The sequence below is a fragment of the Ictalurus furcatus genome, chromosome 2 (assembly GCF_023375685.1).
Source record: "Ictalurus furcatus strain D&B chromosome 2, Billie_1.0, whole genome shotgun sequence".
NCBI lineage: Eukaryota > Metazoa > Chordata > Actinopteri > Siluriformes > Ictaluridae > Ictalurus > Ictalurus furcatus.
In genome coordinates this window covers 21,587,774-21,615,455 of record NC_071256.1, presented here as the reverse complement: position 1 = coordinate 21,615,455, position 27,682 = coordinate 21,587,774, and the positions used below count along the sequence as shown (strand labels likewise).

Genomic DNA, 27,682 nt, shown 5'->3' with positions numbered 1-27,682 from the left:
CATGTATGAGTAGAAGGTAGGCATGACCATGCCACTGAGGAGGTGTGCTTTCGGACATGGGGTAGCATGGAAGTTGAAGTTTGTTGCCGTTTCTGACACTGACGTGACAGATGTAGTATTGAAGCAAATTCATTTTGTTCATAATCAGGCTTGTTTTCCTGTTTTGTTTTGTTTTGTTTTTCCAAATCTTCATAAATACTATTGTATATGGGGACAATGTGTTTTGGTGATTATATGGTTAATATTATATATAATATTATCATTTTATGAAAGTGTTTTCAATATGATTTTCTTGTAATGTCACATGCTTATACACCATATGGCCAAAAGTTTATGGACACCCGAGTATAACAGCCGTACACCGATCAGCCATAACATTAAAGCCACTTGCTTATTGTGTAGGTCTCTCTTGGGCCACCAAAACAGCTCTGACCCATCAAGGCATGGACTCTACAAGGCATGGACCTCTGAAGGTGTGCTGTAGTAGCTGGCACCAAGACATTAGCAGCAGATCCTTTAAGTCCTGTAACTTGTGAGGTGGGGCCTCCATGGATTAGACTGTTTGTCCAGCACATACCACAGATGCTCGACCAGATTGAAATCTGGGGAATTTGGAGGCCAAGTTAACACCTTGAAAGCTTTGTCCTGTTCCTCAAAAAACAATCTTTTTTTTTGATCATAGAATTTTTATTGTAAATTTGCATTTTACACATTATAACACCACACCCAACAACCCCCAACAAAACAACCACAGCCAAAACCAAAAGAAAGGGGGAAACAAAAGACAATAACAAACGACCATTCAAAGAAAAACACGCACAAAAAAAAGGTAAGATGATTAGTGTTTACCGTCTACCTCTCCTCAATCCACCTCCAGGGTGCGTACATCATTGAAGTAGGTAATAAATTGTTGCCATTTTCCAAAAAAATGAGTCACCCCTGCCTCTGATGTTGTACTTGATTTTTTCAAGTTTTAAAAAGAACATTAAGTCTTTATGCCAGACTGATATAGAGGGGGGTTGTGGAGAGGTCCAAGACAACAATATTCTGCGCCAAGCAAGTAACAATGCAAAGCCCACAACACTAGCTTGTTTATGGTTCAGAGGCTGACGCTGAGATGAAACACCAAAGATGGCAATTAAAGGACAGACATCCAATTTGATTTTAAGAACGTCGGACATAGTTTCAAAGAAAGAGTTCCAAAAGTTCTGCAGTTTGGGACAGACTGCAAACATATGACTCAGGTTACAGGGCGAAAGTTTGCATTTTTCACACGTCAGGAACATTGGGATATATTTTAAACAGTTTACTCCCAGAGAGGTGAGCTCTGTGGACCACTTTAAATTGTATGAAACTAAGTCTAGCACAGGACATGGTGATACGTATATTATCTAACACTCTGCCCCAGTAATCATCCTCAGGCTCCAGGCCCAATTCCTCTTCCCAAGCACTAATGGTTTTGATATTGTAAAAATCGTCTTGTGACCAGATCGTTGCATATATCCATGAGGTAATGCCACCCTTATGAGGATTCAGCCTGAACACCTCTTCCCATGCAGACTTTGTAGGTAAGGACAGAAAACCAGCAAATAGGGAGGAGACACAATGCCTAATTTGAAAGAAACGGAATAGGTGAGACGGAGGCAGACTGAATGACGAGGACAACTCAGAAAAGTTTGCAAACACATTATTAATAAAAAGATCCTCAAAGCATTTCAGACCCTTCTTTTCCCACACAGAGAATGTGGAATCTGTAAAGGAGGGGGGAAAGAGGTGGTTATTACATATTGGTGCCATGGTTGAGGCCGAGATAGATTTAAAATGACGGCAAAACTGATAGAAAATTTTTAGAGAGGTACATACTATTGGATTATCTGTGTGTTGTGAAAGGGCTATAGGAAGGGAGGAGAACACCATAGCAGGGAGGGAGGTTGAAATACAAGACTTTGCTTCTAAGTGGCACCATGGAAGAGCGGGGGCCTGCACCCAGAGCACCAGTTTCTGAATATTAGCTGCCCAATAATAATACATGAAATTGGGCAATGAGAGGCCACCACTTAGTCGACTCTTTTGAAGTGAAAATTTGGAAATTTCCTGCCCATATGAAAGAGGAGATTAATTGGTCTATATTCTTGAAGAAAGATTTGGGTAAAAACAAAGGGATGGATTGAAAAAGGGAGAGGAATTTTGGAAAAATGTTTATTTTTACCGTGTTTATTCTACCAAGAGGGGATAATGGTAGAGCTGCCCATCTTTGAAAGGCTGACTTCATGTATGAAATTAAGGGTGTAAAATTCGCCACCATTAATGCAGAATAGGAACGGGTGACATTAACGCTGAGATATTTGAATTTTGAATCCTCCACATGAAAAGGTATTTCAGTCTGTTTTATCTTTTGTCCAGATTGGTTTATGGGTAAGCATTCACTCTTGTAGGTTTAGTTTATACCCTGAAAATTTCCCAAAGTCATTTAATACGCGTATTATCTCTGGAATAGATGCGATTGGATCTGTAACATAAAGTAGTAAGTCGTCAGCATACAGGGCTAGTTTATGTTCAATTCCTTTGCGAATTATACCCTGAAATACAGGAGGAGTTCTAGGCGTTCTCGAGAGAGGCTCAATCGCTATGGCAAAAAGTAAGGGAGACAGAGGACATCCCTGGTGCATACCCCGTGATAAAGTAAAATAGTCAGATTTAGCATCGTTGGTATATATGGAACCTTGCGGTTCCATATATAATAAACGGATCCATGATATCAGTCCATCCCCAAAGCCGAACCTCTTAAGCACTATAAAAAGAGATTCCCATTCTATCCTATCAAACACCTTTTCTGCGTCCAAAGAGATGACCACTTCAGAGGAGTCGCTGTTTTGTTTTGAATACAAAATACTAAGTAGAGTACGAATATTAGAAAAGGAATGCCGTCCTTTTATAAATCCGGTTTTCTCCTCTGAAATAATGCTAGGAAGAATCCCCTCTAAACGAGAGGCCAAAAGTTTGGCTAAAATCTTGACATCAACATTGAGGAGGCTAATAGGTCTATACGAATTACATAATGTTGGGTCCTTCCCATCGTTGAGCAATAGAGTTATGGATGCTTGTCTCAGTGTTTGTGGCAACGTACCTAGTTCTAAGGATTGCTTGAATATAGCCAGAAGTAATGGGGCCACTGCAACATGAAATTTCTTATAAAATTTGGAAGGAAACTCGGCCCGGGCCAGGTGATTTCTTAGATTGCAATGAATTGATTGAGTTAATGATCTCATCTAAGGTGAACTGTAACTTGTGAGGATTGAAATCTGTGGTATTTGGAGACCAAGTTAACACCTTGAACGCTTTGTCATGTTCCTCAAAAACCAATCCTGAACAATTTTTTGCAGTGAGGCATGACACATTATCCTGCTGGAAGAGGCCACTCCCATTATGGAATACAATTGCCTTGAATGTGTATGCTTGTCTAAAAAATGTTTAGGTAGGTGGTACTTGTCAAAGTAGCATCCATATGAATGCCAGGACCCAGAGTTTATCACCAGAACATTGCCCACAGCATCACACTGCCACTGTCAGCTTGCATACCATAGAATTAAAATTTTCAGCAATTTGTGCTTCACTAGCTCTTCTTTGGGATCAGACCAGACAGGCTAGTTTTTGCTCACCGTACATATTAATGAGCCTCGTGTGCCCATGACCCTGTTGCCGGTTCACCAGTTGTCCTTCCTTGGACCACTTTTGGAAAGTACTAACCACTGCATTCCGAGAACACCCCACAAGACCTGCCATTTTGGAGATGCTCTGACCCAATCGTCAAGCCATCACAATTTGGCCCGTGTCAAAGATCCTTACACCTGGCCATTTTTCCCAAGAGGTCCTCACTGCAGCTTGTAGCATGATGATGTACTGGGTTAGATCCACTATGTTCTGGATGTTGTAACATGCATGCACAGATGGCAGAGACAGTATGTTGGTAAGTATTTCATTTACGGTTAAGTTTAGGGTTAGGGTTACAACATCCAGTACGTCATCACGCTTCAGGTTGCAGTGAGGACACACTCATTTTTCCTGCTTCCAACTTGCTGCCTTATATATCCCAACACTTGACAGATGGCAGTGTAGCAAGATAATCAATGTTATTCACTTCAGTTCCCTAAACTGTTGCCACAAAGTTGGAAGCACACAATTGTATAGGATTTCTTTGTATTCTGTAGCATTATGGTGAATGGTCTGCACTTGTATAGTGCTTTTTAACCATAGCAGTTCTACAAAGCTCTTTAGATTGTTTCTCATTCACAGAGATTGGCATAACACGTTACTGTAATCTAATTACTTTTTTTCATAATGCAGTAATCTAACACGTTACATTTTAAATTTATGCAATTGGCTTACAATTACTGATGTCAATAAAATTGTTACTTGCATTACAAATATATTGTTAAGGAAACAATATTATGTAAAATGCATTTTAAAATAAATCACATTTTGCCCCGAAGATTTTTTCTTTAGCCCCAAATAATTCTCCACTTTGTCACTACATAACTGAACGTCAGTAAAAAGACAGCCTGTAATTTTAAATCTTCAGTGAACGGTGGTGAGACCAATCAGACAGGGTTTACAGGAAAATATGTGGAAATACTGACAACTCTCAATTCTGCCAAATGCTAGCTCACATAGTCGTTGTGAGGGGAAAAATGGATATATGCTGATTTTTTTTTTTTTTTTTTTTTTTTTTTAAACCAGTAAATGGGTTGATACTGAAACACTAACATCCTCTGATGCTGAGCAGGAAAACAAGGTGTGTAAATGTCCCCGTTTATGTGAACATGATCTGAGCAGAGCATAAGGAAAGATAATGTACTTTGCATGGCCCTGTAACAGCTAAACTCATACATTGATAGTTTAGCTGTGCCTCCCCTTTGCTAGCGACACCAAACTAGCCTAGTTAGAAAAGTTTTATATTTTATCTGTCTGGTATTCCTACAAACAGTGACAACACCCGAGGCAAGTGTCATGATAAATCCAACTTTTTCTGATCATGTCATACATTGCGTGCTAAAATTACTGAAAGAACTATGAGTTTCAGTTATCAGTGTCTTGCCCATGGACACTTCGGCATGTGGAGTCGTGTGGCCCGGGATTCAAACCGCCAACCCTACGTTTAGTGGACAAACTGCTCTACCACCTGGGCTACAGCATTACAAGTTTCCATCACTGGATGACAGCATGACAATGCCCCTTTGACCAGAGGTCCATGAAGATATGGTTGGTTAAGGTTGGTGTAGAAAAACTCGAGTGACCTGCCCAGAGCCCTGACCTCAACCCCACTGAACACCTTTGGGATGAACTGACATAAGTACCTCACTAATGTTCTTGGGGTTGAATAGGCAAATTCCCATAGCCACATGCAAAAACTGGTAGAAAGTGTTCCTAGAAGAGTGGAGGTTATAACAGCAAAGGGGGTCTAAATATAGAATGGAATGTTCAAAACCACATGTCGGGGAAGAGGAGACAGACATAAATAGTGAAGAGAAGACAAAGGAACAGGGTGAAATAGAAAAGAAAAGAAATGACAAGGAGATTAGCCAAAGTATAACACACTGGTTACACCAAAATATGGTGAGAGGCTAGGGAGAGGAAGAGAAAAATAAATGACAAAAAAGAAAAAAATTATAATAAAAATTTCACTGAATGGGAAATAGTTTAGTTGCTTAGAAGTACCCTGGCTCCTTTGTGACCTCATGGAATATTACACACCTTGCTCTTGGAGTGATCTTTGTTGGTTGATCACTCCAGGAAGAGTAACAATGGTCTTGAATTTCTTCCATTTGCATACAATCTGTCTGACTGTGGACTGTTGGAGTCTAAACTATTTAGAGATGGTTTTGTAACCTTTTCCAGCTTGATCAACAACTCTTTTTCAGAGGTCCTCAGAAATCTCCTTTTTAATGCCATGATACACTTCCATAAACATGTGTTGTGAAGATCAGACTTTGATCGATCCCTGTTCTTTAAATAAAACAGGGTGCTCACTCACACCTGATCTTCCCATTGATTGAAATCACCTGACTCTAATTTCAGATTAATTAAATTTTAAATTAAACTGCTAATCCTAGAGGTTCATAAACTTTTGCCACTCACAGATATGTACTATTGTATAATTTTCCTCAATATATAAATGATCAAGTATAATATTTTTATCTCATTTGTTTAACTGGGTTCTCTTTATCATCTTTTAGGACTTGTGTGAAAATCTGATGATGTTTTAAGTCATATTTATGCAGAAAATTCCGTTGTATATATTGCATAAACTGTATACTTGCCCTGAGTCCCAAAATAAAGGAGACACTGGCTTGCTGACCATCCTGAAATTATTGTTGACAAATTTTTCAGGGCATATCAATTTAGCATTTAGATATGGAGCTGAAATGAATTATGTTATTTTGGCAACTGCTCTGCAGTTTGAAATAAATTAACATTAGATGACTGAATTGTTGATTGTGGTTCTTTGGGAAAAGTCTGTAATGGTGCTGTTATTAAGGTGGTGGTGTGATTGCTGATTATTCTGTTGATTATTTTGCAGGAACATTGCATTGTTTTGCACCTGCCTTTTATAAGCCTGTTATTTATAACCCTTATTAACATTGTGTTGTTTTTTGCTTTTTTCTCCTTTTCTCTCTTTTCCACAGGCCTGGCTGACAGAAATCCATGAGTATGCTCAGCAAGATGTGGTCCTAATGGTACTGGGCAATAAGGTGTGTGCATTAGCGCAGTCCTCTTCTATCCAATAGTCAGAGGATATGCAGTGGATGTACACGACCATGTTAAAATAGTGTTGAGGTATTTGTGATGTAAAAAAGAAAGCAAGATAAATCATGTCAGATATTTTTCCACCTTTAATGTGCTGTGACATCCAACAAAATTCAAGTGACAAAGAAATCGAAATGTTTTAGGAAAAGAAAAAGAAAACATAATAGCTGGTTGCATAAGTTTGTACACCCTTTAACTAATACTTTGTTAAAGCAACTTTTCCTTGTAATACAGCACTTTTTTTTTTTTTTGATCATAGAATTTTTATTGGAAATTTGCATTTTACACATTATAACACCACACTCAACAACCCCCAACAAAACAACCACAGCCAAAACCAAAAGAAAGGGGGAAACAAAAAACAACAACAAATAAACATTTAAAGAAAAAACACACAAAAAAAAAAAAAAAAGGTAAGATGATTAGTGTTTACCGTCTACCTCTCCTCAATCCACCTCCAGGGTGCGTACATCATTGAAGTAGGTAATAAATTGTTGCCATTTTCCCAAAAATGAGTCACCCCTGCCTCTGATGTTGTACTTGATTTTTCCAAGTTTTAAAAAGAACATTAAGTCTTTAAGCCAAACTGATATAGAGGGGGGTTGTGGAGAAGTCCAAGACAACAATATTCTGCGCTGAGCAAGTAACGATGCAAAGGCCACAACACTAGCTTGTTTGCGGTTCAGAGGCTGACGCTGAGATGAAACACCAAAGATGGCAATTTAAGGACAGACATCCAATTTGATTTTAAGAACGTCGGACATAGTTTCAAAGAAAGAGTTCCAAAAGTTCTGCAGTTTGGGACAGAGTGCAAACATATGACTCAGGTTACAGGGCGAAAGTTTGCATTTTTCACACGTCAGGAACATTTTAGACAGTTTACTCCTAGAGAGGTGAGCTCTGTGGACCACTTTAAATTGTATGAGACTAAGTCTAGCACAGGACATGGTGGTACATATATTATCTAACACTCTGCCCCAGTAATCATCCTCAAGCTCCAGGCCCAATTCCTCTTCCCAAGCACTAACGGTTTTGATATTGTAAAAATTGTCCTGTGACCAGATCGTTGCATATATCCATGAGATAATGCCACCCTTATGAGGATTCAGCTTGAACACCTCTTCCCATGCAGACTTTGTAGGTAAGGTGGGAAAACCAGCGAATGGGGAGGAGACACAATGCCTAATTTGAAAGAAACAGAATAGGTGAGACGGAGGCAGACTGAATGACGAGGACAACTCAGAAAAGTTTGCAAACACATTATTAATGAAAAGATCCTCAAAGCATTTCAGACCCTTCTTTTCCCACAAAGAGAATGTGGAATTTGTAAAGGAGGGGGGAAGAGGTGGTTATTACATATTGGTGTCATGGTTGAGGCCGAGATAGATTTAAAATGACGGTGAAACTGATAGAAAATTTTTAGAGAGGTACATACTATTGGATTATCCGTGTGTTGTGAAAGGGCTATAGGAAGGAAGGAGAACACCATAGCAGGGAGGGAGGTTGAAATACAAGACTTTGCTTCTAAGTGGCACCATGGAAGAGAGGGGGCCTGCACCCAGAGCACCAGTTTCTGAATATTAGCTGCCCAATAATAATACATGAAATTGGGCAATGAGTGGCCACCACTTAGTCGACTCTTTTGAAGTGAAAATTTGGAAACCCTGGGAGTTTTTCCTGCCCATATGAAAGAGGAGATGAATTGGTCTATATTCTTGAAGAAAGATTTGGGTAAAAACAGGGTGAAAATCTTCTAACTTGGCACATATTGGTTTATTCCACTCTCCCTTGCAAAATTGCTCTAGAGCTATCAAATTGCGAGGGGATCCCCTGTGCACAGCCATCTTCAAGTCACTCTGGACTCTGACTGGGCCACTCAAAAACATTAATTTTCTTCTGAAGCCATTACTTTGTTGACTTGGAGTTGTCCTTATTGTGCTGGACAGTGAAATTTTTCTTCATCTTCAGCTGTCTAACAGGCCTAACAGATTTTGTGCCAAAATAAATTGGTATCTGCAACTATACATGATTCCCTCTATCTTGACTAGAGCCCCATTCTCACCACCATGGTTCACCATGGGTATGGTGTCCTTCCAGTGATAAACTAAAGCTAAGATAAACCCAAATGATTGGGTTATGCATAATAATAAATAAATAAACAAAATATATTATGCCAAAAATGTTCTACCTTGGTGTTATCGGACCATAACACATCGCTACATGATTTGGCCTAATTTATGCAGACTTTTTCATGAGAAAGGACTTCCATTTAGCCTACCCCTTAGCCCAAACAGGTGAAGAATAGGAGAGATTGTTGTCACATGCAGGGAGTGTTCAGTACTTGCCAGGTATTCCTGCAACTCCTTTAATGTTGCCGTAGGTCTCTTGGCAGTTTTCCTGATCATTATCCTATTTTGGATGGTTGTCCTGTTCGTGGTAAAGACAGTAATCACTGTGTTCTATTGTATAGCTAATGTTTTGGAAATTCTTTTGTACCCCTCTTCTGATTTACACCTTTCAATGATTTCTTTCAGTGAGCTCCTATATGTGCCTTCTAAGTTCTTTGCAGACCATGGCTTCAGCAGTTGAATGAACCCAAGATGCTGTCAACAAAATTTTACAGAAACAGCTGATCTTTATTTTTGGGTTAATACAAATCACTTCATTAATGACTAGTGTGTAATAGTTACTTTTGGAAATGAGTTTGAATGTAATTGGTTAATTCTGAGCACAGTCACATGACCCATTATTTAAAAAAAGAAAAAAAAAAAAAAAAAAGGTATGCACACATGCACCAGATTATTGTTTGGTTGTTTTTCCCTAAAATATTTCTATTTGTTTTTCACTTGAATTAGGTTGGTTGCTATATCACATTAAGGTGGAAAAAGATCTGACATGATTCATCTTGGCTTCAATTTAAAAATAAACCTGCAATTGTAACAGGATTGTGTAGACTTTTTATATCAACTGTAACTGTAGAAATATCACTACCAAGATAACTGGTTTGAATGTAAAAATACAACAGTTATATAACCTCAGTTGGCAGCTCAAAAGGAAAATATTCTCATCAGATCAGCATCTATCTAATGGGTAAATGGAAGAAGAGCAGTATTAACACTGACCTATTGTCATAAAACTTTATTGGGTAGAGAACTACTACTGATGCAGTCTTACACAAATTAGCCACTTGGGGCACTGTTCATGTTTGTGCACACAAAAACGATCATATCTCTTTGGAAAATAAGGTGTACAGTGAACTCTACCAAGAGGTGGGTAGAGTAGCCAAACAATTTACTCATGTACAAGTAAAACTACTTATAAATATAATTACTCAAGTAATAGTAGAAGTAATAATGTTAATAATGTAATGAGTAAAAGTAATAAAGTATCCAATGAGAATACTTCTCAAGTTACTAGTTACTTTGGATCTAATTAAAATGAAGGGACATTCCTCAGACTACATGGGGAACTGTAAGTCACACCTCTCCTTGAAAGTCTGTCTGTTCTGTTTATATGATGTAAAACCTGGGTTCAAGATGAAGCAGCATATCCCTGTCCTGTGATGGGTACAATAAGACTGAACCTGTCATTTTCAACACTAAATCTCACACACACCCCAAAGAAACATTTTCCCAACAACTTAGTGTGTCTTAACATGTTAACATAAACTTGTTAGCATCAGGATTTAAACAAGAACAAAAGAACAGAACAGAAGACAAAGTGTGTGTGTGTGTGTGTGTGTGTGTGTGTGTGTGTGTGCTTATGTGTGGGTGTCCTGCCTCCTATTGCTTCTCCCCCCTGAACGACTGAGCCACTTAAAAAGTGAGTGGTTGCTGCATCCGCATTCAGACAACTGCATCGTATCGTGAGACTCGTGACGTCATTATACGTGATATAAACTAATTATTAGAACTACATATACTCATTAATATTTAACAGTAATGGAGTAATGCCACAGAATGTAGTGAAGTAAAAGTACATTTCTGTGCTTACAAATTAACTTGGGAAGGAGTATGGCCAGTTAAACCTACTCTTAAAAGTAATTTTTTTTAGAAAAGTTATTCAAGTGAATGTAATGAAGTAAATAAAGTGTGTTACTACCCACCTCCGGTTAATAGTGAAATTTATTTTTCCTTGCAAACCTTTGGCTGAACATGTAAAAATGTGCCTTTTGTACCATTTAGCCACACCCACTCAAATTTATGGAAGATTTGTATAATATGCTAATAGTATTTTTGCAAATGGGTCATAGGATTTTTTTTGCCTATGTTCTCAAAATTGGTGTCGAATTACTTAGCAGAGTCTAATATTCAAGAATTATCAAAGCATGTTAAGATTTGCAAACAACATGGCCTCCACATGCCATTCAAACAGAGGATGTAACTGAGGATGGTTACTGGTGGTATGGTTTCTTGATCCACAAGAAATTTGAAAGGCGCCTTCAGTTCAATATCATGAGGAGCTTTGTAAGGTGTGGGGTATGGATGTCAACTGGGGACAGAGTTAAGTTCACATATATGTTTTGTATCGAACAAAGGTCTAATTGAGCTGAAATGTGGTGTTTTGAATTGGTCTTCTAATCTGTAACTAGATTTTAAATTCTGTTGGGTTACTAAAAAACCATGGCCGCCTTCAGCCAAATGGCTAATGTTCATCTGTGGAATCTTTATTGTTCAATGTAAGTTCTTGGCAAGAACTGGCCAAAGGGGGTGATATTTGCTGAATGTGCATGGGCCCCAATAATAATATAATATAAAAAATCATACTTGCGGCTATATCATGAAATGTGAGCTTGTAAGGTAAAGTAATTAGTGCCTTTGCACCTGCTCTTCAAAATAGCCCCATGTTCCTTAAAGCTGTTTTTGGCTCAAATGGAAGGAAAATAATAGTAGAAAGAAAAATTCAATTACCATACCAACTTTGCTCCCTTATTTTCACACAAAACTGGATGCCAATGTTGACCTAATATACAGTATGAATCTGTGAATCTATGAAGCAATGATTAACATGATTTTTCTAAAACAGTAGGAGAGTTGGATGTTTATGTGCTGAAGAGCTGTGTTTCTGCAGGCTGATGTCTCTCATGACAGAACAGTAAGGAGAGAGGAGGGGGAGAGACTAGCTAAGGTGAGCTGTTTCCCATTTTTAAGGTCTCTAAATAATCAACTCCAAAATGTACTGAACTGAAATTTTTTTCATATCTATGATTTTGTAAATTAATGATTTTTTTTATTAGACAGATAGGCATGTGAAACCAAACATTGTATTTGATATGTAACTACATTTACAGTTGCTATGCAGACAACTTTGTTAACATATTCTCTATATCCCCTAAAGTGCTGAAACATTGCTGGCTAGCAGGTTTCCATGTCATCATTAAAATGATTGTCACCACCTATTCTGGGATGCATATTGTCTGTGGAGTAGTGTGGCTTGCAAAAGTATTCAACGGGAAGCTCCAGATGAAAGATGTTGTCTTAAAGAGGACACTGATAATTACTTATAATTGGCCTTCACCTGTGAAATATTAATACAGCTCCCATTTTCTAAATAAAACCCACATAAGTTAAACTGTCATTGAAGATACTGTCAGTCTGAAGTTAAGGAGTGAAAATTAAGACTAAGGAGCATTCTAATGAGGTTAAGCTAAAGTAATAGAATTAGTTAGGAATAGTGTGTAAAACAGTGAGTTCTACAGTCATTCTAAAGGATTTACAGAGTACAGTGACTGAGAGTGGAATGAAGGTGCACCAGGCATCCATTTGAGCTCTGCATGATTGAGAATTGTATGTAAGGGTGGCTAGAAAGAAACCATTGCTCAAGAAGAGCCACATGAAAGCATATGAGTGACCCAGTGAAGATGTGCTTTTTTTAGTTTGAAAGCAAGTTTCAAAGTGCTATGTGTGGTGCAAACCTAATTCAGGCCATACCTCAATTGCAACCAAAGGGAAATATGGTGGCAGCATCATGCTCTGGGACGCTTTTCATTAAAGTGGCACGACAGTCCTGGTGAAATGTGGTGTTTAAAAAAATATTATTACTCATCTATAAATACAGATAATAAATGGTGAATATTAGCTCCAACATGCATTGGAGAAACAAGAGGGTTGTCATCCAGACAGAACTATTTGTGGTGAGAAGTTTTCGCTTCTTTTTGAAATTTATGGAACATAAATAAAATAAGCAGATATGTCTTATTTGCACTACGATAAATACCAAGACAATCATGTTTGATCATAATCAAAAACTAATATGTGTAAAATGTTTTGCCAAAATCATATGCACAAAATTACAACTGTGGTGTTTGCGGTCAAAAATGAGTAATATGTTTTTACTTGCAAGGACAGACAAACTCTCTATATATATATATATACACAGTATCTCACAAGTGAGTACACCCTTCACATTTCTGTAAATATGTGATTATATCTTTTCATGTGACAACACTGAAGAAATGACACTTTCCTACAATGTAAAGTAGTGAGTGTACAGCTTGTGTAACAGTGTCAATTTGCTGTCCCCTCAAAATAACTCAACACACAGCCATTAATGTCTAAACCACTGGCAACAAAAGTGAGTACACCCCTAAGTGAAAATGTCCAAATTGGGCCCAATTAGCCATTTCCCCTCCCCAGTGTCATGTGACTTGTTAGTGTTACAAGGTCTCAGGTGTGAATGGGGAGCAGGTGTGTTAAATTTGGTGTCATCGCTCTCACACTCCCTCATACTGGTCACTGGAAGTTCAACATGGCACCTCATGGCAAAGAACTCTCTGAGGATCTGGAAAAAAGTTGCTCTACATAAAGATGGCCTAGGCTATAAGAAGATTGCCAAGACCCTGACACTGAGCTGCAGCACGGTGACCAAGACCAGATACTGTGTGTGTGTGTGTGTGTGTGTGTGTGTGTATTATATTATATATATATATATATATATATATATATATATATATATATATATATATATATATAATATATATCTCCAAATGAACATTTACTTGGCAAACATCAAAGATTCTGTCAAGTTATAAGATTGTCAGGTCAACTCCAGAATCATCAGCAAACATTTCTCAGAACACACCCCGGCCTACAACATGGCCTCCCAGGACTACACTTCCCAATAACCATGGACACAGGCACCTGATTACTAATCTCCCACACCTGAATACAATCACAACTATACAGTATTTACGGACTCCATTTCCACACCCTGTGCGCGTCTACCTGAACTTACCAAGTCATGTATTAGACGTTCTGATTTTGACCTTTCCTTGCTACCTGGTTTTTGGATTTGCCTTAGTAATGTTGTTTGCTGATTGCCTGACCTTTTTCTTGTTCCTGTTTACGTCTTTTGCCTCATATTTTGGATGTTTGCCAGTTTCTTTAATACACTCTAAATAGCATTTGCATCCACTTCTGCCTCTTATTCATGACAGATTACTGTGCTGTATCATTAATGCATCAGGAGAGCATGACTGGCAAAAAGCCATAGCAACACAAGGAAAACTGTTAGGAGAGCACCAACAACACTTGGCTGAATTAGATGCTAAGATTAACCTGATCTTGTAAGCACTCTCCACTGCTGCTACACCACTGCACTTCTACCCCAGCGGCAAGTTCACTAGTTTCCCAGCCAGATAAGTATGCACATGAAACCTCTCACTGCAAAGGCATTTTGTTGTTGCGCTTGCTGCAGAAAATCCCTCACAGCAGAAAATCATACTATTCTTCAGCCTCTTCACTCACAAAGCACTAACTTGAGCCACAATGGTCTGGTCTCAAAGAGTAGATCAACTGGCCTCCTATGACTGATTCATCAAGTTGTTTCAACATTCACCTGAGGGGAAAGAGAACAGAGAACAACTACTCACCATGGCCCAGGGGTCAAGAAGAGTGGTCAAGTATGCACTACAATTCTGCACCATCGCCGTAGGCAGAAGGTGGAATGAACCTACCCTCAAGGCTGCCTTTTTTCAGGGTCTGAACCTCAAAATCCTCACTGAGATGGCCTGGGAAGATGACAAACTGACTCTTCATTCTCTGATTGATCTCACTATATGATCTCACTATACACTATATGTATCAGTTGTTTCATAACCACCTACCACCTGGAGGAAACGAGACCTCGTGGGGTATAAGCAGCCAGCAGGAACCCTTGCAACTGGGCCATACTAAGTTGAGTGATGGCAAATGAGAGAAGCATCGCAGAGAATGACTGTGTAACTACTGTGGCAAATCTGACCACTTCATGGGACAATGCCCCTCCTGTGCCATGTCTCCAGTCAGACAAAGCTCTTAAGAGAGCAGGAGCACCTCCACTCACTCCTCAATGGTGAGTCCATTTCGTTTGCTGTCTCACCAACCACTTACCCTGCACATGAAAATATAAGATGCAGATGTTGTCTCTGTCTTGCCAGTACTGATCAATTCTGGATCTGCTGGTAATTTCGTTGACCAAGCAACTGTGAACAGATTGAAAATTCCCACTCAACTGCAGCAACACCCTCTATGCATCCACGCTATCAACGGAGGACCCATCAGGGATGGCATAATCACACTCTGTACCATGTCCCTCCTCCTCCTACAAGTCAGTGTGCTGCACTAGGAGCACACCTCCTTCTTTGTCAGCATGACCTTGAAATACCCCCATCATCTTAGGGTTCCCTTAGATGCAGCTATATGACTCACACATATCCTGGGCTGATAAGGAAATTACACATTGGTCATCTCACTGCCTCAGCCACTGTCTTAAATCACCTTGGCTCTTGTGCTTATCAATGAGTGTGGCGAGTCCAAAAATAGTACACCCTTGAAAATCCCTTCAGAATAACAGGATCTTCTGAAAGAGTTCAGTAAGACCCAAGCCAGTGGTCTGCCACCACACTACCCCTATGACTATGCGATTGAGCTTCTGCCAGGGAACCCCCTCCGCACACCATAAATGAATTCATCCACTAGCCACAACTGAACAACAAGCAATGGAGGAATATATTCAAGAAGCCCTGCACCAAGGGTACATTCGTCCTTCCACATCTCATGCATCAGCAGGATTCTTTTTTGTGGAGAAAAAAGGGGTGGCCTTTGACCCTGTATAGATTATAGAGGACACTGTCACTGTCGCGTAGTGTTATCCACTACCATTTGTCCCCACAACCCTAGAACAACAGCAAAGATATTCAACAAGCTTGATATCTACAGTTCATATAATCTGGTTTGCATTTGGGAAGGAGATTAATTGGAAAACAGCCTTTAGTACTAGTATTGTATTATAATGTATGGGCTCCCCCTCAGTGTTCTAATATCTTATCAATGATTTCCTGAGAGACTTTCTTGGAAGATTTGTCATGCCTTGCTACCTGATTTTGGATTTGCCCTTATATTGCTAGTTGATTGGCTGACCGTTTGCCTGTTAGTGTCTCTGTCTTTTGTCTCACGTACTACAATTACAACAGCATTTGCATCCTCTTCCGCCTTCACTTCATGACAGTGATGAAATGATCTCATTTTCACATTTCATGTCAGATTTGTGTGTGTTTACACACAAGAGTGGCATTGTGTGGTAAGAATGATGTGTGCCTTGCAAATATATTTACTGCATTTGTGGCACATAATGCTGGTCTTCAGATACCTTGGGGCACAGAGCTGGTACCGCTTTCTTTTTATCTCTTCTTTTCTTGAGGGCAGCCGCTGGAGAAGGAACATCATGCATCCTATACATCCTTCACCAAACTGGCAGAAGTTTGTGTGCAAGGGAAGTGCTGCTTTCTTCAATAATTGGGGTCACCGGAGCTCTCCCTAGCTTTTCTAGGAAGAGCCTTCCCCTGTAGGGCTTCCCCTGCTTCCAGGCTGGTTTTATCTTTTTTATATATACAAAGGCATTGTTGGCAGCAACATCTAAGATGTTAAAGAACACCACAATGGACCAGCAGGATCTTGAGCGGGGATGAAGACCACAGTAAATTTCCATTCTTCGACAAGAATGTAACTTCCACTTCAGGAGGGTCCACTTCGTCATCAGCTGATTATTCCTCATCAGTTGATTTATGGTTTGGATTATATTACCTATTGTATTCTGTGTAGCAAAATGTGTTATGCTCTGATGAGTCTAAAATGTATAATAATTCCATAATTCCAAAGGATATTTTGCATGCAAAAAAGCACATCATCAAAAAAACACCATACCCACAGTGAAGCATGGTGGTGGCAGCAGCATGCTTTAGGGCTGCTTTTCTTCAGCCAGAATTGCAGGTTTTATCAATGTGGAGGGAATCATGAATACCAGTCAATTTAATGCAAAACATTCAGGTGTCTGCTAATAAGATAGAATTTCAACTTTCAGTATGACAATGACCCAAACCATACATCCAGATCAACAAAGGAATGGTAAGAAGATAAATGTTTTTGAATGGCCTAGCCAAAGCTCAGACCTCAATCCAACTAAAAATCTGTGGGGTGACCTGAAGTAGGTTGTGCACAGGAGATGCCCTTGCAATTTGACATATCTAGAATGTTTTTGAAATAAAGAGTGGGAAAATATTGCCAAGTGAAGATGTGCCATACTGATAGACTGAGTGGTGCAATAAAATCAAAAGGTGCTTCAAAAAGTATATTCTGTTTTTCCCTTAAAAAAAAAGTTTCTGATTGTTTTTCACTTTATTTGTATACGTTGCAATTTCACAAAGACTGCTCCCAGAATCCACAGCTACCCCATTCATGCCATGTACACTTTTCTGCAACCCAGCACTTGGGAAATGGGTAGTAGCTGGAGGGCCAATCTCATAACCTACAGGACCAAAGTCACATGGGAATTTCTTCATTGGAGACTAATGGGTGGACACCTTAAACCAAAGGACAGATTCAAGGTCAGAAAGTCAGTATCCTCTTAGACATGGGTACTGGTGTATCACTCATTAGAGAATCACTGTGTCAGTATATTTCCTGTGTTGACACATTGTCCCCAGAATGTTTAATTTTAGTGGCAAGAAAATTGGTTTGTTGTCAAAAGTGGAATGCTGATTGTGCTATCCATGTTACTATGGCAACCAGTAGCAGGAATGCCTACTGGGGACTTAATACTGCAGCGATAAAATCTCTGTATGTGTGAATGTACCTGCAGGCTCATTGTCTGTGTCACTGTGCATTAGGCTTGTGAGCCTGTGTGAAATCATGCCCTCTACGTATTGCTGATTGCCTGTGGCTTTGAGGGGGGAAAAGAAGGGGGCATGGCCAAACATAATGCATGTCATGTACATGTTATGTCATTACAGTAGAAAAAATTGCAGAAGCTGGTTATGAGTTGGCTATAGCTGCAATCTTTAGCATTAATATTTAGTGGTTTAGTGTTTCATTTTCTTAATTTAGACCCCCATTTTTGTTTTGAGATTGAAGACATTCCTGGCTTCATCTGTTTAGAAGCACAGACCAGGGAAGATGTTTTTTGATTCTCTGTTCTGTTCATACAGGATTACAAAATAGACAAAAGGTATTACTTATTATAATATTCAACGCAATTTATTTTTGTTGGTCTCAAAGCTGCAGACTCTACATATTTCAACAGACATTTAAACTGTGGAATCTATCCATCTGCCGATGGAATCTATAACCAATTCCCAATGTTATTGTCAATCGACCCAAGCCTTATGCACAGTGATACTCACGTTCTCAGCACGAACAAGTACGTTCGTGAACGGAGTTGGTTTTACATGGTCTCCATTGGTCTAAGATTCTAGAGTTCTTTGGTGACATTATAGTGTTCAGTAATACTCTAACTATGCTCTTACTACTATTGTTTTTATCATAGGCTTTGTGATGAAAGCAGTTCCATTACATAAACTGACAGAAAAACATATCAAATTCATGTAGACTCATCCCCTCCTGTACTTGCCTATCCTGATTTCATCCTGTCCTTTGTCCTCTATACTGGTGCCTCTCACCACATGATTAGCTTTGTCCTTGGCCAAGAACAGCAGGGTGTTGAAAGGTTCTGTAGAGTATGATAGTTGTATTAAATGCTACTGAGCGGAAGTAGTCCATCTTTGACCATGAGTGGTAGACAGCTGTTTGGAGAGTTAAACATTTCTTGCATTACTTACAAGGATGTGATTTTTTTTTTTTTTTTTTTTTTTTTTTGTAATTGTCACTGGGTAAAGATATGCCCTGGCAATTTAGTATTATTTTCTGAAGTACTGTGACTCTGTATCCTATTAAAGATCTATGAGCTGTATCTGTTGCATACCACATCTATGAATAATATATCACTGAGAATGGTGTTCCAGAATTTTTGAGGGAGATGTGCCCCACAGTGCTTCACCAGGCTCATCCACATTAAATACACTAAAGGACTTACCATTGATTAAGTCATAGACAGTAGGGTGGCCCAGCCTGAAGGCTGGTTCAGAGACAGCCCTTACCAGAAGAATAGCCTAGTGCTGTGCAGCAGCCCTCTACTGTGGAAATATCACCAATAGAAGACTGTTCCATAGTTCTCAAGACACTGTTCATTTTCATAGGCCTCTAGTTAGTAGGTCAGTTAAACTGATCTTAAGCTTGAGCTCAACTGAGAGACTTTTTTATGACATAAGAAAAAAAGATGCACACATTATTTGTTCTTGGGTAACTGAGTAGAATTTGGTTTAACAGTTATTTTGTTTACTCATGCATAGTGGTACAAACAGTACAGAAGTACTGTTTTTTTAACATGGACTATTTCCTATGGTGTGAGTAGTGTGGAATATAAATTCATTTTAGTTGCTGCATAGACAGTATTGTTGTTACTTTATTATCAACATTAGTGACTTTTATTTTGATTAATCAGGTGATTGAGGAATGTAACATAGGGAGTGTCGAGCTATTGTTCTCTCTCCTGCACACTGACAGTGTTGTTGTGGGGATTTCTTTGCTTGCCAATTAAATAGTGATTAACTGTCTAATCTGTCTACAGAGTCCATTGTTAATATCTGTATTCCCAAGTTTGTTGTCCTAACCCTGCTTCTTCAGTGGGCTAAATTTTCCACACCTTACACTTAATTAGCCATTGCTTTGTATTAAGCAATATACATTTTGGCTTAGTTATAGTTAAAAGAAATAACATTTTTTTCAGTATTAGAAACAGAAGTTTTCACAGTCCTGGGAATCATCCTGGCGTCAGGTGTGAGTGCAAATACTAAGAGATGGTAGTCATGTGACAGAGAATAAAGGGACTAAAAGCACCTATTTTGTTTCATATTTTCAAACTTTTTTTAATTTCAGCTTTAAAACTGAGCAATGAATACTTAATATTTCATGTTGACTAGAAAGGATTTATTCAGCAAATTGTGTATGATCACATTATACAATCAATTTCCTTATTCATCAAATTCACCTTACTTATGTGTGCAATCAAACTCATGTCTAGTCAGAGTTTATAATTTTGAGCATAATATTTCAACAATCTTTCAAATGCTTGATTTGCAGTTAAAAAATCTAAATCAGTATAATTAATAATTATTGCAAGTATAGGAATAGTCTACTCTAAGTTTATAATCATAATTGCACATGTGTGCACCCCATACTAAAATCCTGGGGTCCTGGGGTTTACAGTCATTTGTAAATGTTAATGAGAGATCTTTATTAGCTCAACTGAATAATAGGTGCATTAGCATACAAGAGGTAACACCAAGCACTGGCCTCATTTGATTTGATTAATTTCTTTTTGCATGTATATATTAAATAATGGCCTTCTTTGCTTGGGATCTCCTAACTATGCAGATAGATGTATGCGTGGGTCCAAATCCTGAAAACATTTACAAGTGTTCCACAATTTTGCACCTTTCTTTTTTTTATATATTAGCCATGATTTTGTTTAATATTTTTAACTGGTTGTGTATTTTTGTCCATGATGCGACCTTTTCATCACACAAGAGACTAGTGGTAATCTTACATACATTACACATGCAGTAGATAGACAAGGTTAAGAAATAAAGTATGAAATTAGAATATTTCTTTAAACTAATGTTATTTTATATTACTGACAACTTTCCCCATGTGTGTACATTTGTGTGCTGAAGGAGTTTGGGGTGCCTTTTATGGAGACAAGTGCCAGATCTGGCCTTAATGTGGACCTGGCCTTCACTGCCATAGCCAAGTAAGTAGACCTTCCATGTGCAGTTTGGGGGACAGATTAGATACAATATTCATAAGAAAATACCTTCTGTGTGGTCTTTGTTAATGAGAATGATAAAACATCAGCAGGTCATTTGGTCCTCATTGTGTTCTTTCATTGCACGTATGTTCTTGCTCTTATGTTATTCTATTTGTCTTCAATATATTAGAGTTGTGGTTTTCATATCTTGTTTATTAACAGGCAGACCTATGATAAATGCATGCCTATGTTAGGATAATCATTATATGGTACCTTTTATATAAATATATAGGCTGTAAGCCTACAAACTCATTCATTCTTCATCTTCCAGCCTATCCCAGGAATACTGGGTGCAAGCTGGGAATAAAACGATAGAAATGGCACTTTGAAGATGGCGACAAGTTACCATGTAGCGGGCACTTCAGGTCCACAAATATGGTGCACCTTACATGTAGTCTACACCAATTGGGAAACTTTTTGTGGAGATGTACATCAGAAGCATTGGTGAACACGTCTATCATTGCCAACTTTTACTGAACATTGGAGAACAAAGCTCAGGAGGAATAAACAATGGACTGCCGGAAGAGCTATGCTAACTCGAGCTGCTACACGAACCAGGCCCTGGACAGCGGTATTGCCTGATGCCACTGACCGGGAAAGAGGGTGCTGGAAACAGTGTACGAGGCAGCAGAAGTGCGGTAAGCAAGCCAGCATCCGTGGTAGGCTAAAGGCTGACCCTTGCTATCTGACTCTATCATCCATTCTCCTCTTCAATGTTCACACTCTCGACAATAAACTGAACTTACCCAGACTACAGCTAACTACTCAGCATGAAGTCAAGAATAGCTGTGTTTTTGTTTTTACGGAAACATGACTCAACAACAACATACCAGATGCAGCCATTCAGCTAGCTAGGCTAAACGCACAATGCGCTGACAAGATAGTAGCACTGTCTGGTCAGATTCAAGGTTAGTTGTCTGTGTGTTTACATAAACAATGAATGGTGCAGGAATGTCATTGTGGTCTCAAGCTACTGTTTTTCACAGGTGGAATTTATGATTGTGCAATGCCGGCCATACTACCTGCCCTGAGAGTTTATCACCATCCTCATTTTTGTGGTGTACATTCCACCTGGCACTAACACAAGAGAAGCCCTAAGGGAACTCTATGGGGCTATCAGTAACCGACAGACATCACACCCCGATGGATTTTTCTTTGTCACTGTAGACTATAACCATGTGAATATGAAATCAGTGCTGGCAAAATTCCACCAGCATGCTGATTTCACAACCTGTGGTACAAACACTTTAGACCTTGTTTACATAAACATTCATGCTTACAAGGCCCCGCTGCCACCTCAGCTGTTCAAACCACATCTCTGTTATGCTAATCCTAGCATATAGACCACTTTTGAAACCTGCCAAACTGGTTCTGAAATAGGCAAGAACCTGGTCTGAGGGAGATATGTCAGCACTTCAGGACTGTTTTGAGCACACAGACTGAAATATGTTCAGAGAGGCTGCTATATACCACAACACCACAGATTTGGAGGAATACTGGCTAAAACAGCAAGTGCATAGTTGATGTGACTTCCTTCAAGACCATCACCACTCGTGCAAATCTGAAACCGTGGATGACTTCTCAAAGGCGCTCGCTGCTGAAAACCCGAGACACTGCCTTCAGGTCTGACGACAAGGCAGCCCACCGCACAGCAAGGGCTAATCTGTCCTGGGCTATCAGAGAGGCAAAGCACAACTATGCAGAAAGAATTTACAGTCACTTTCCAAACACCAAGGACACAAGGCATATGTGGCAAGGCAATCAGGCCATCACAGACTGCAAAGCTATACCTTGTCTGTGATGGTGATGCCTCGCTCCCTGATGCATTTCTACACATGGTTTGAAGCACAGAACAACATGCCAGCAGGGAAGACCACCCAAACTCCCACAGACCAAGTACTTTGTCTGTCTGCAGTAGACATCAGGAAGACTCTCCAGTGTTAACTCATGTAAAGCTGCAGGTCCTGACAACAAACCTGGCAGAGCGCTCAGGGAACATGCTGATCAGCTTGTAGAAGTCCTCACAGAGATCTTCAACACTTCCCTGGGCTAAGCCCTGTGTGCTTCAAGACAACCACCATCATCCCTTTGCCCGAAGAAATCATGTGTCCTGCCTGAATGACTACCGGCCTGTTGCACTCACACCTATCATTATGAAGTGCTTCGAGTGGATAGTCATGAAACACATAAACAGCAGTCTTCTCACTACACTGGACCCATTTCAGTACTCCTACCTTCCCCACCATTCAACAGAGGATGCCATATCTGCTACCATCCACCTTTCTCTGACGCATTTGGACAAAAAAACTATAGATAATTGTTCATAGACCTCAGTTCAGCATTCAACACAATCATGCCTCAATAATTGATAACAAAGCTGAGCGTGTTGAGTTAGACCAGATCCCTCTGCAACTGGATCCTGTACTTTCTGACTGGGAGACTAGAGACTAGACTCCAGTCCTTCAGGATTGGCTACTTCACCTCCAGCACCACCACATTGAACATTGGTGCCCCCCAGAGCTGTGTGCTCAGTGCATTGCTGTTTAACCTGCTGACTCATGACTGTGATGCAAATACAGTTCAAATCATATCAAATTTGCTGATGACACTACAGTTGTGGGCCTCATCAGCAACAATGATGAGTCAACATGCAGAAAGGAGGTGAACCAGCTTGCAGAATGGTGTAGAGACAATAATCTGATCACTTAATGTTGGTAAGACTAAAGAGATGATTGTCGACTTCAGGAGGACCCAAGTGGACCACTCACCACTGCATATAAATGGAACAACTGTGGAGAGAGTCAAAAGCTCCAAGTTTCTTGGTGTGCATATGATGGAGGCCCTTTCTTGGACTCTCAATATTATCTGCCTAGTCAAGAAGTCCAGCATTGCCTCCACTTCCTTCAGAGGCTGAAGACAGCAAAACTCTCCCAGCCCATCCTCACCTCCTTCTACAGAGGAGCAATAGAAAGTGTCTTGACCAGCTGACTCGACATGTGGTATGGGAACTGCACAGTGTCTGTGCGCAAGCCCCTACAGCGATTTGTGAGGACAGCGGAAAGGATTATCAGGGTCCTTCTACCCAGCATTGACACATACATCAACTGCTGCATCCACAAAGCCACCAATTTTGTGGACATCCCCTCTCACCTCTCTCATGGACTCTTCACTCTTCTGCCATCTGGCAGAAGGTACAGAAGCATCCATCCCACCACCAGCAGACTCCGCAACTGGGCCGGATCTAGGCATGGGCAGGGGTGGGCAAAGACAGCAAGAACTTGAGCAAAGATGATGTTAATATTTTATTTTTTATGATTTGTGCTTTGGTTAAAAGTAATCTGAGGTGGGCTGTGTGTTGAGAAGTTTGAGGAATGGCTGTAGACTGCCCCCCCCCCAGCCAATCACACAATATCAGTAAATTGCAGTATTTTTCTATGTTATTATAGGCTGAAAGCAGCGGTGAGTTCTGCACTAACGAGGCAGCTTCAGTCTGTTGCAGACAAGCAGAGGCTGAAAGTCATACGAATGATAACGAGCAGAAATATTTCCGTGCAATTCATAGATTTTTTCGTGCGTATACAGAAGCCTGTTAATGGCTCCAGCAGCAGTGACGATGATGTGGCCGCAAACTCCATCTTCTCCAACGCCCATTTAATTCTGTATGGCACCGTTCACGACAATGACTGGAATACAGTATTTTGTACATTTTGCAGGATGCATGCTTCTGTTTCCCCTGTCGTGGTTATACCAATTGGAATGCAGCACTGGAATATGACAGGCGTTTAAAATTTAAACTGCATTTTAAATGTACTTTGTTTTTGTCATAAGATATGGCACCCAAAAATAAACAACAAATATATATATATATATATATATATATATATATATATATATATATATATATATATATATATATATAGTGAGTGAGCACCTTTTATTTAAAGTACAGGGATCTATCAAAGTCTGATCTTCACACAACACATGTTTGTGGAAATGTATCATGGCATGAACCAAGGAGATTTCTGAGGAACTTAGTAAAAGAGTTGATGCTCATCAACAAAAAACATCTCTAAAGAGTTTGGACTCCACCAATACACAGTCAGACAAATGGACAAAATTCAAGACCATTGTTACCCTCCCCAGGAGTGGTTTACCAACATAATCACTCCATGAGCAAGCCATATAATAGTCTACAAGGTCTGAACAACAATGGTCTGCATGGCAGTGTTGCAAGGAGAAAGCCACTGCTTTCCAAAAAAAACAAAAAACACAGTTCAGAGATCTGTCCAGAGATGTACAAGCCAGAAGGCAATTGGAAAAATGTTTTGTGGATGGATGAGACCAAAATATATACAGAAAAGGAGGAAGAGTTAGATCATTGCTAAACTTAACTAACTGAGCTTAAATAACTGTTAAATAACTATTAAATAACTGAGCTTATTGTGTCAGAACAGGGACAGGGACTTCTTTGTACTCAGATAAGAAGATACAAGAAATACAGGCGATCAGAGATAGAGCGAAAGAACAGACAGAGAGAATGCCTAAGTTATGTGGAACTTATCATTACTCTCTTAGGTCCCAATGGGTCCTGCGCATGCTGCACCTGCCCCAAGTCATCCGTTCCCTTAAACAATGGTCACCTTTATGGCCATGCATTTACAAAGGGTTGGGACAACATAAAGGGCATAGCAGTGTTATACAGGCGTCTCCTGTTTTCAGGAGAAAGGGTCAATTGATGACGAGTGGGTGCAGTTGTAGCAAAGGAGTAAAGCTTTGTTAGAGTAGAAGATAGAGTTCATGTGTTTGTTTCTAATACAAAATAATGCTATATGTGTATGTGTTAAGCTGAGATGAGAAGAGGCCCCCTAAGGGCTACTTGATAGCAGCATTGTCTCTTGTCTCTGATGGATGACTCCATCAGGACAGCAGTACGGGTAACGGCCACCACGTGTGTATGAGTGCCGAAGGCTGCTTCCCCAACCTTTCATGGATTAAGACTTTTGATGAGAACTGTGTCACCTGGAAGGAAAGGGTGAGTAGACTGTTCGGTGGGTAAAAGGAGAGAAGCAGAAACCTCACCATGCATGCTAGTTAATTTTTCAATGAGAGCCTCATTGTATAGTCGCCGGCAATCATGTCCAGAACTCCTGTAAAACAAACACCTGGGTTACCCTTTGTCCATGGAGTGGGAAATGGTCTGGCCATAATGATCTTAAAAGGAGACAGTTTTCATAGGTGTCACACAAATTTCGCATAGGATGACGGGGAAAACTCAGTCCAATAGCTGGAAGGATTCTCTAGTAGTGCCTTAGTGAGGTGGTTCTTGATGGTACAATTCTTTCTTTCCACAATTCCTGAACTTTGGGAATTATATGGGATGTGGAAGTGCCAATCAATATTCAGATTTTCACAAAGCTTCTGTGTTACCTTAGAAACAAAGGGTGTTCCATTATTGCCATCAATCACTTGAGGGATACCATAGCATGGGATTATTTATTTGGCTAGAATTTTAACAACAGTGTTGGCATTTTTGTTTGAGCATGGGAACGCTTCTACCCATTTGGAGAATGTGTCCACAATAACTAAAAGGTATTTGACACCTCTGACATTTGGCATGTGTGTGAAGTCAATTTGCAGTGCCTGAAAGGGGGCCACTAGGTGGTGGTAATGCATCATATTTGGTGGTTTTTCCTTGTATATTTACTCTAGCACAGGTAAATATACAATGCATCAAAGTAATTTAACAGTTTTGTGAGTGTCTCAAATACAAAACCTTGATGTTATTGCCAAGATCACCCCTCTTCTTGTGGCATGAGAAACACAGTGGGGAACAACCTTCCAAGGACCAAAACATAAGGTTGACTGGAGAGGCCTGCATTTGTAAAAAGCAACATCAATGTCATGAAAAGTTAGAGAATGAGAAAACGTGAAAAACAGAGACACTATTCTAGACAAAGGGGCTGGGCGAGCCTTCTTTGGAGGCCCACTTCTCAACTTCATGACCGAGGGAATTACCATGAACTTTATCTGTGTTAGAGGAGTCATGACCATGAGAGCAGACGCAGCAACGGACTGCAAACAGGCGGGCATACCTTGAACTACAGGTTCTAGAGTTTTCAAGAAATATGCTACAATACGATAGCTACCACCGTGTTCCTGAGCCAAGACCCCCGCCACAGTACTCTCCTCCTCAGATACATAGAGGGGAAAAGTGGATGAATAGTCGGGAAGTCCCAGTGCCAGGGTTGAGCTTAGTTACTGTTTCAGGTAGCAAAAGGAATGTTTAATTTCCTTGGTCCAATCAATATTTTTAGGAGTCTTTGAGTCATTGTCTGAGGACCTTGTCATGGTGTGAGCAGGCAGGGATAAATTGACAACAATAGTTTGAGTCCCAAGAAGCTCAGTATACCGCGTAGCATGGGAGGTGGTGTGAGGTCCCCTATGGCACGCATGCAATCAGAGGTGAGTTGCCATTGTCCCTGGGAAATGCAGTAACCCAGATATTGGACAGTTGTTTGGCAGAGCTGAAGCTTTGTGAGAGAAGCCTTAAGCCCACATTGAGCTAGGTGTGTCAGGAGTTTGAGAGAGCCTTCATTGCAAAGTTCATGTCCGTCTGCCAACAGCAAAATGTCACCCGAGTATTGTAACAGACAGCAGCCTTCTGGAAGAACGAGTGATGAGAGGGCTTGATGCACCAAAG

At 39.9% G+C, this 27,682-nt stretch overlaps 1 protein-coding gene across 1 annotated transcript in view; it reads left to right on the top strand.

Moving 5' to 3' along the window:
• The window catches only part of LOC128625144 (ras-related protein Rab-26-like), a 90,880-nt gene that overhangs the window by 57,797 nt on the left and 5,401 nt on the right, over window positions 1–27,682 (top strand). The window contains exons 6-8 of the mRNA XM_053653249.1: window positions 6,684–6,749; window positions 11,875–11,931; window positions 20,849–20,925. Of these exons, the coding sequence (XP_053509224.1) occupies window positions 6,684–6,749; window positions 11,875–11,931; window positions 20,849–20,925 (200 nt within the window). The remainder of the gene's footprint in view (window positions 1–6,683; window positions 6,750–11,874; window positions 11,932–20,848; window positions 20,926–27,682) is intronic.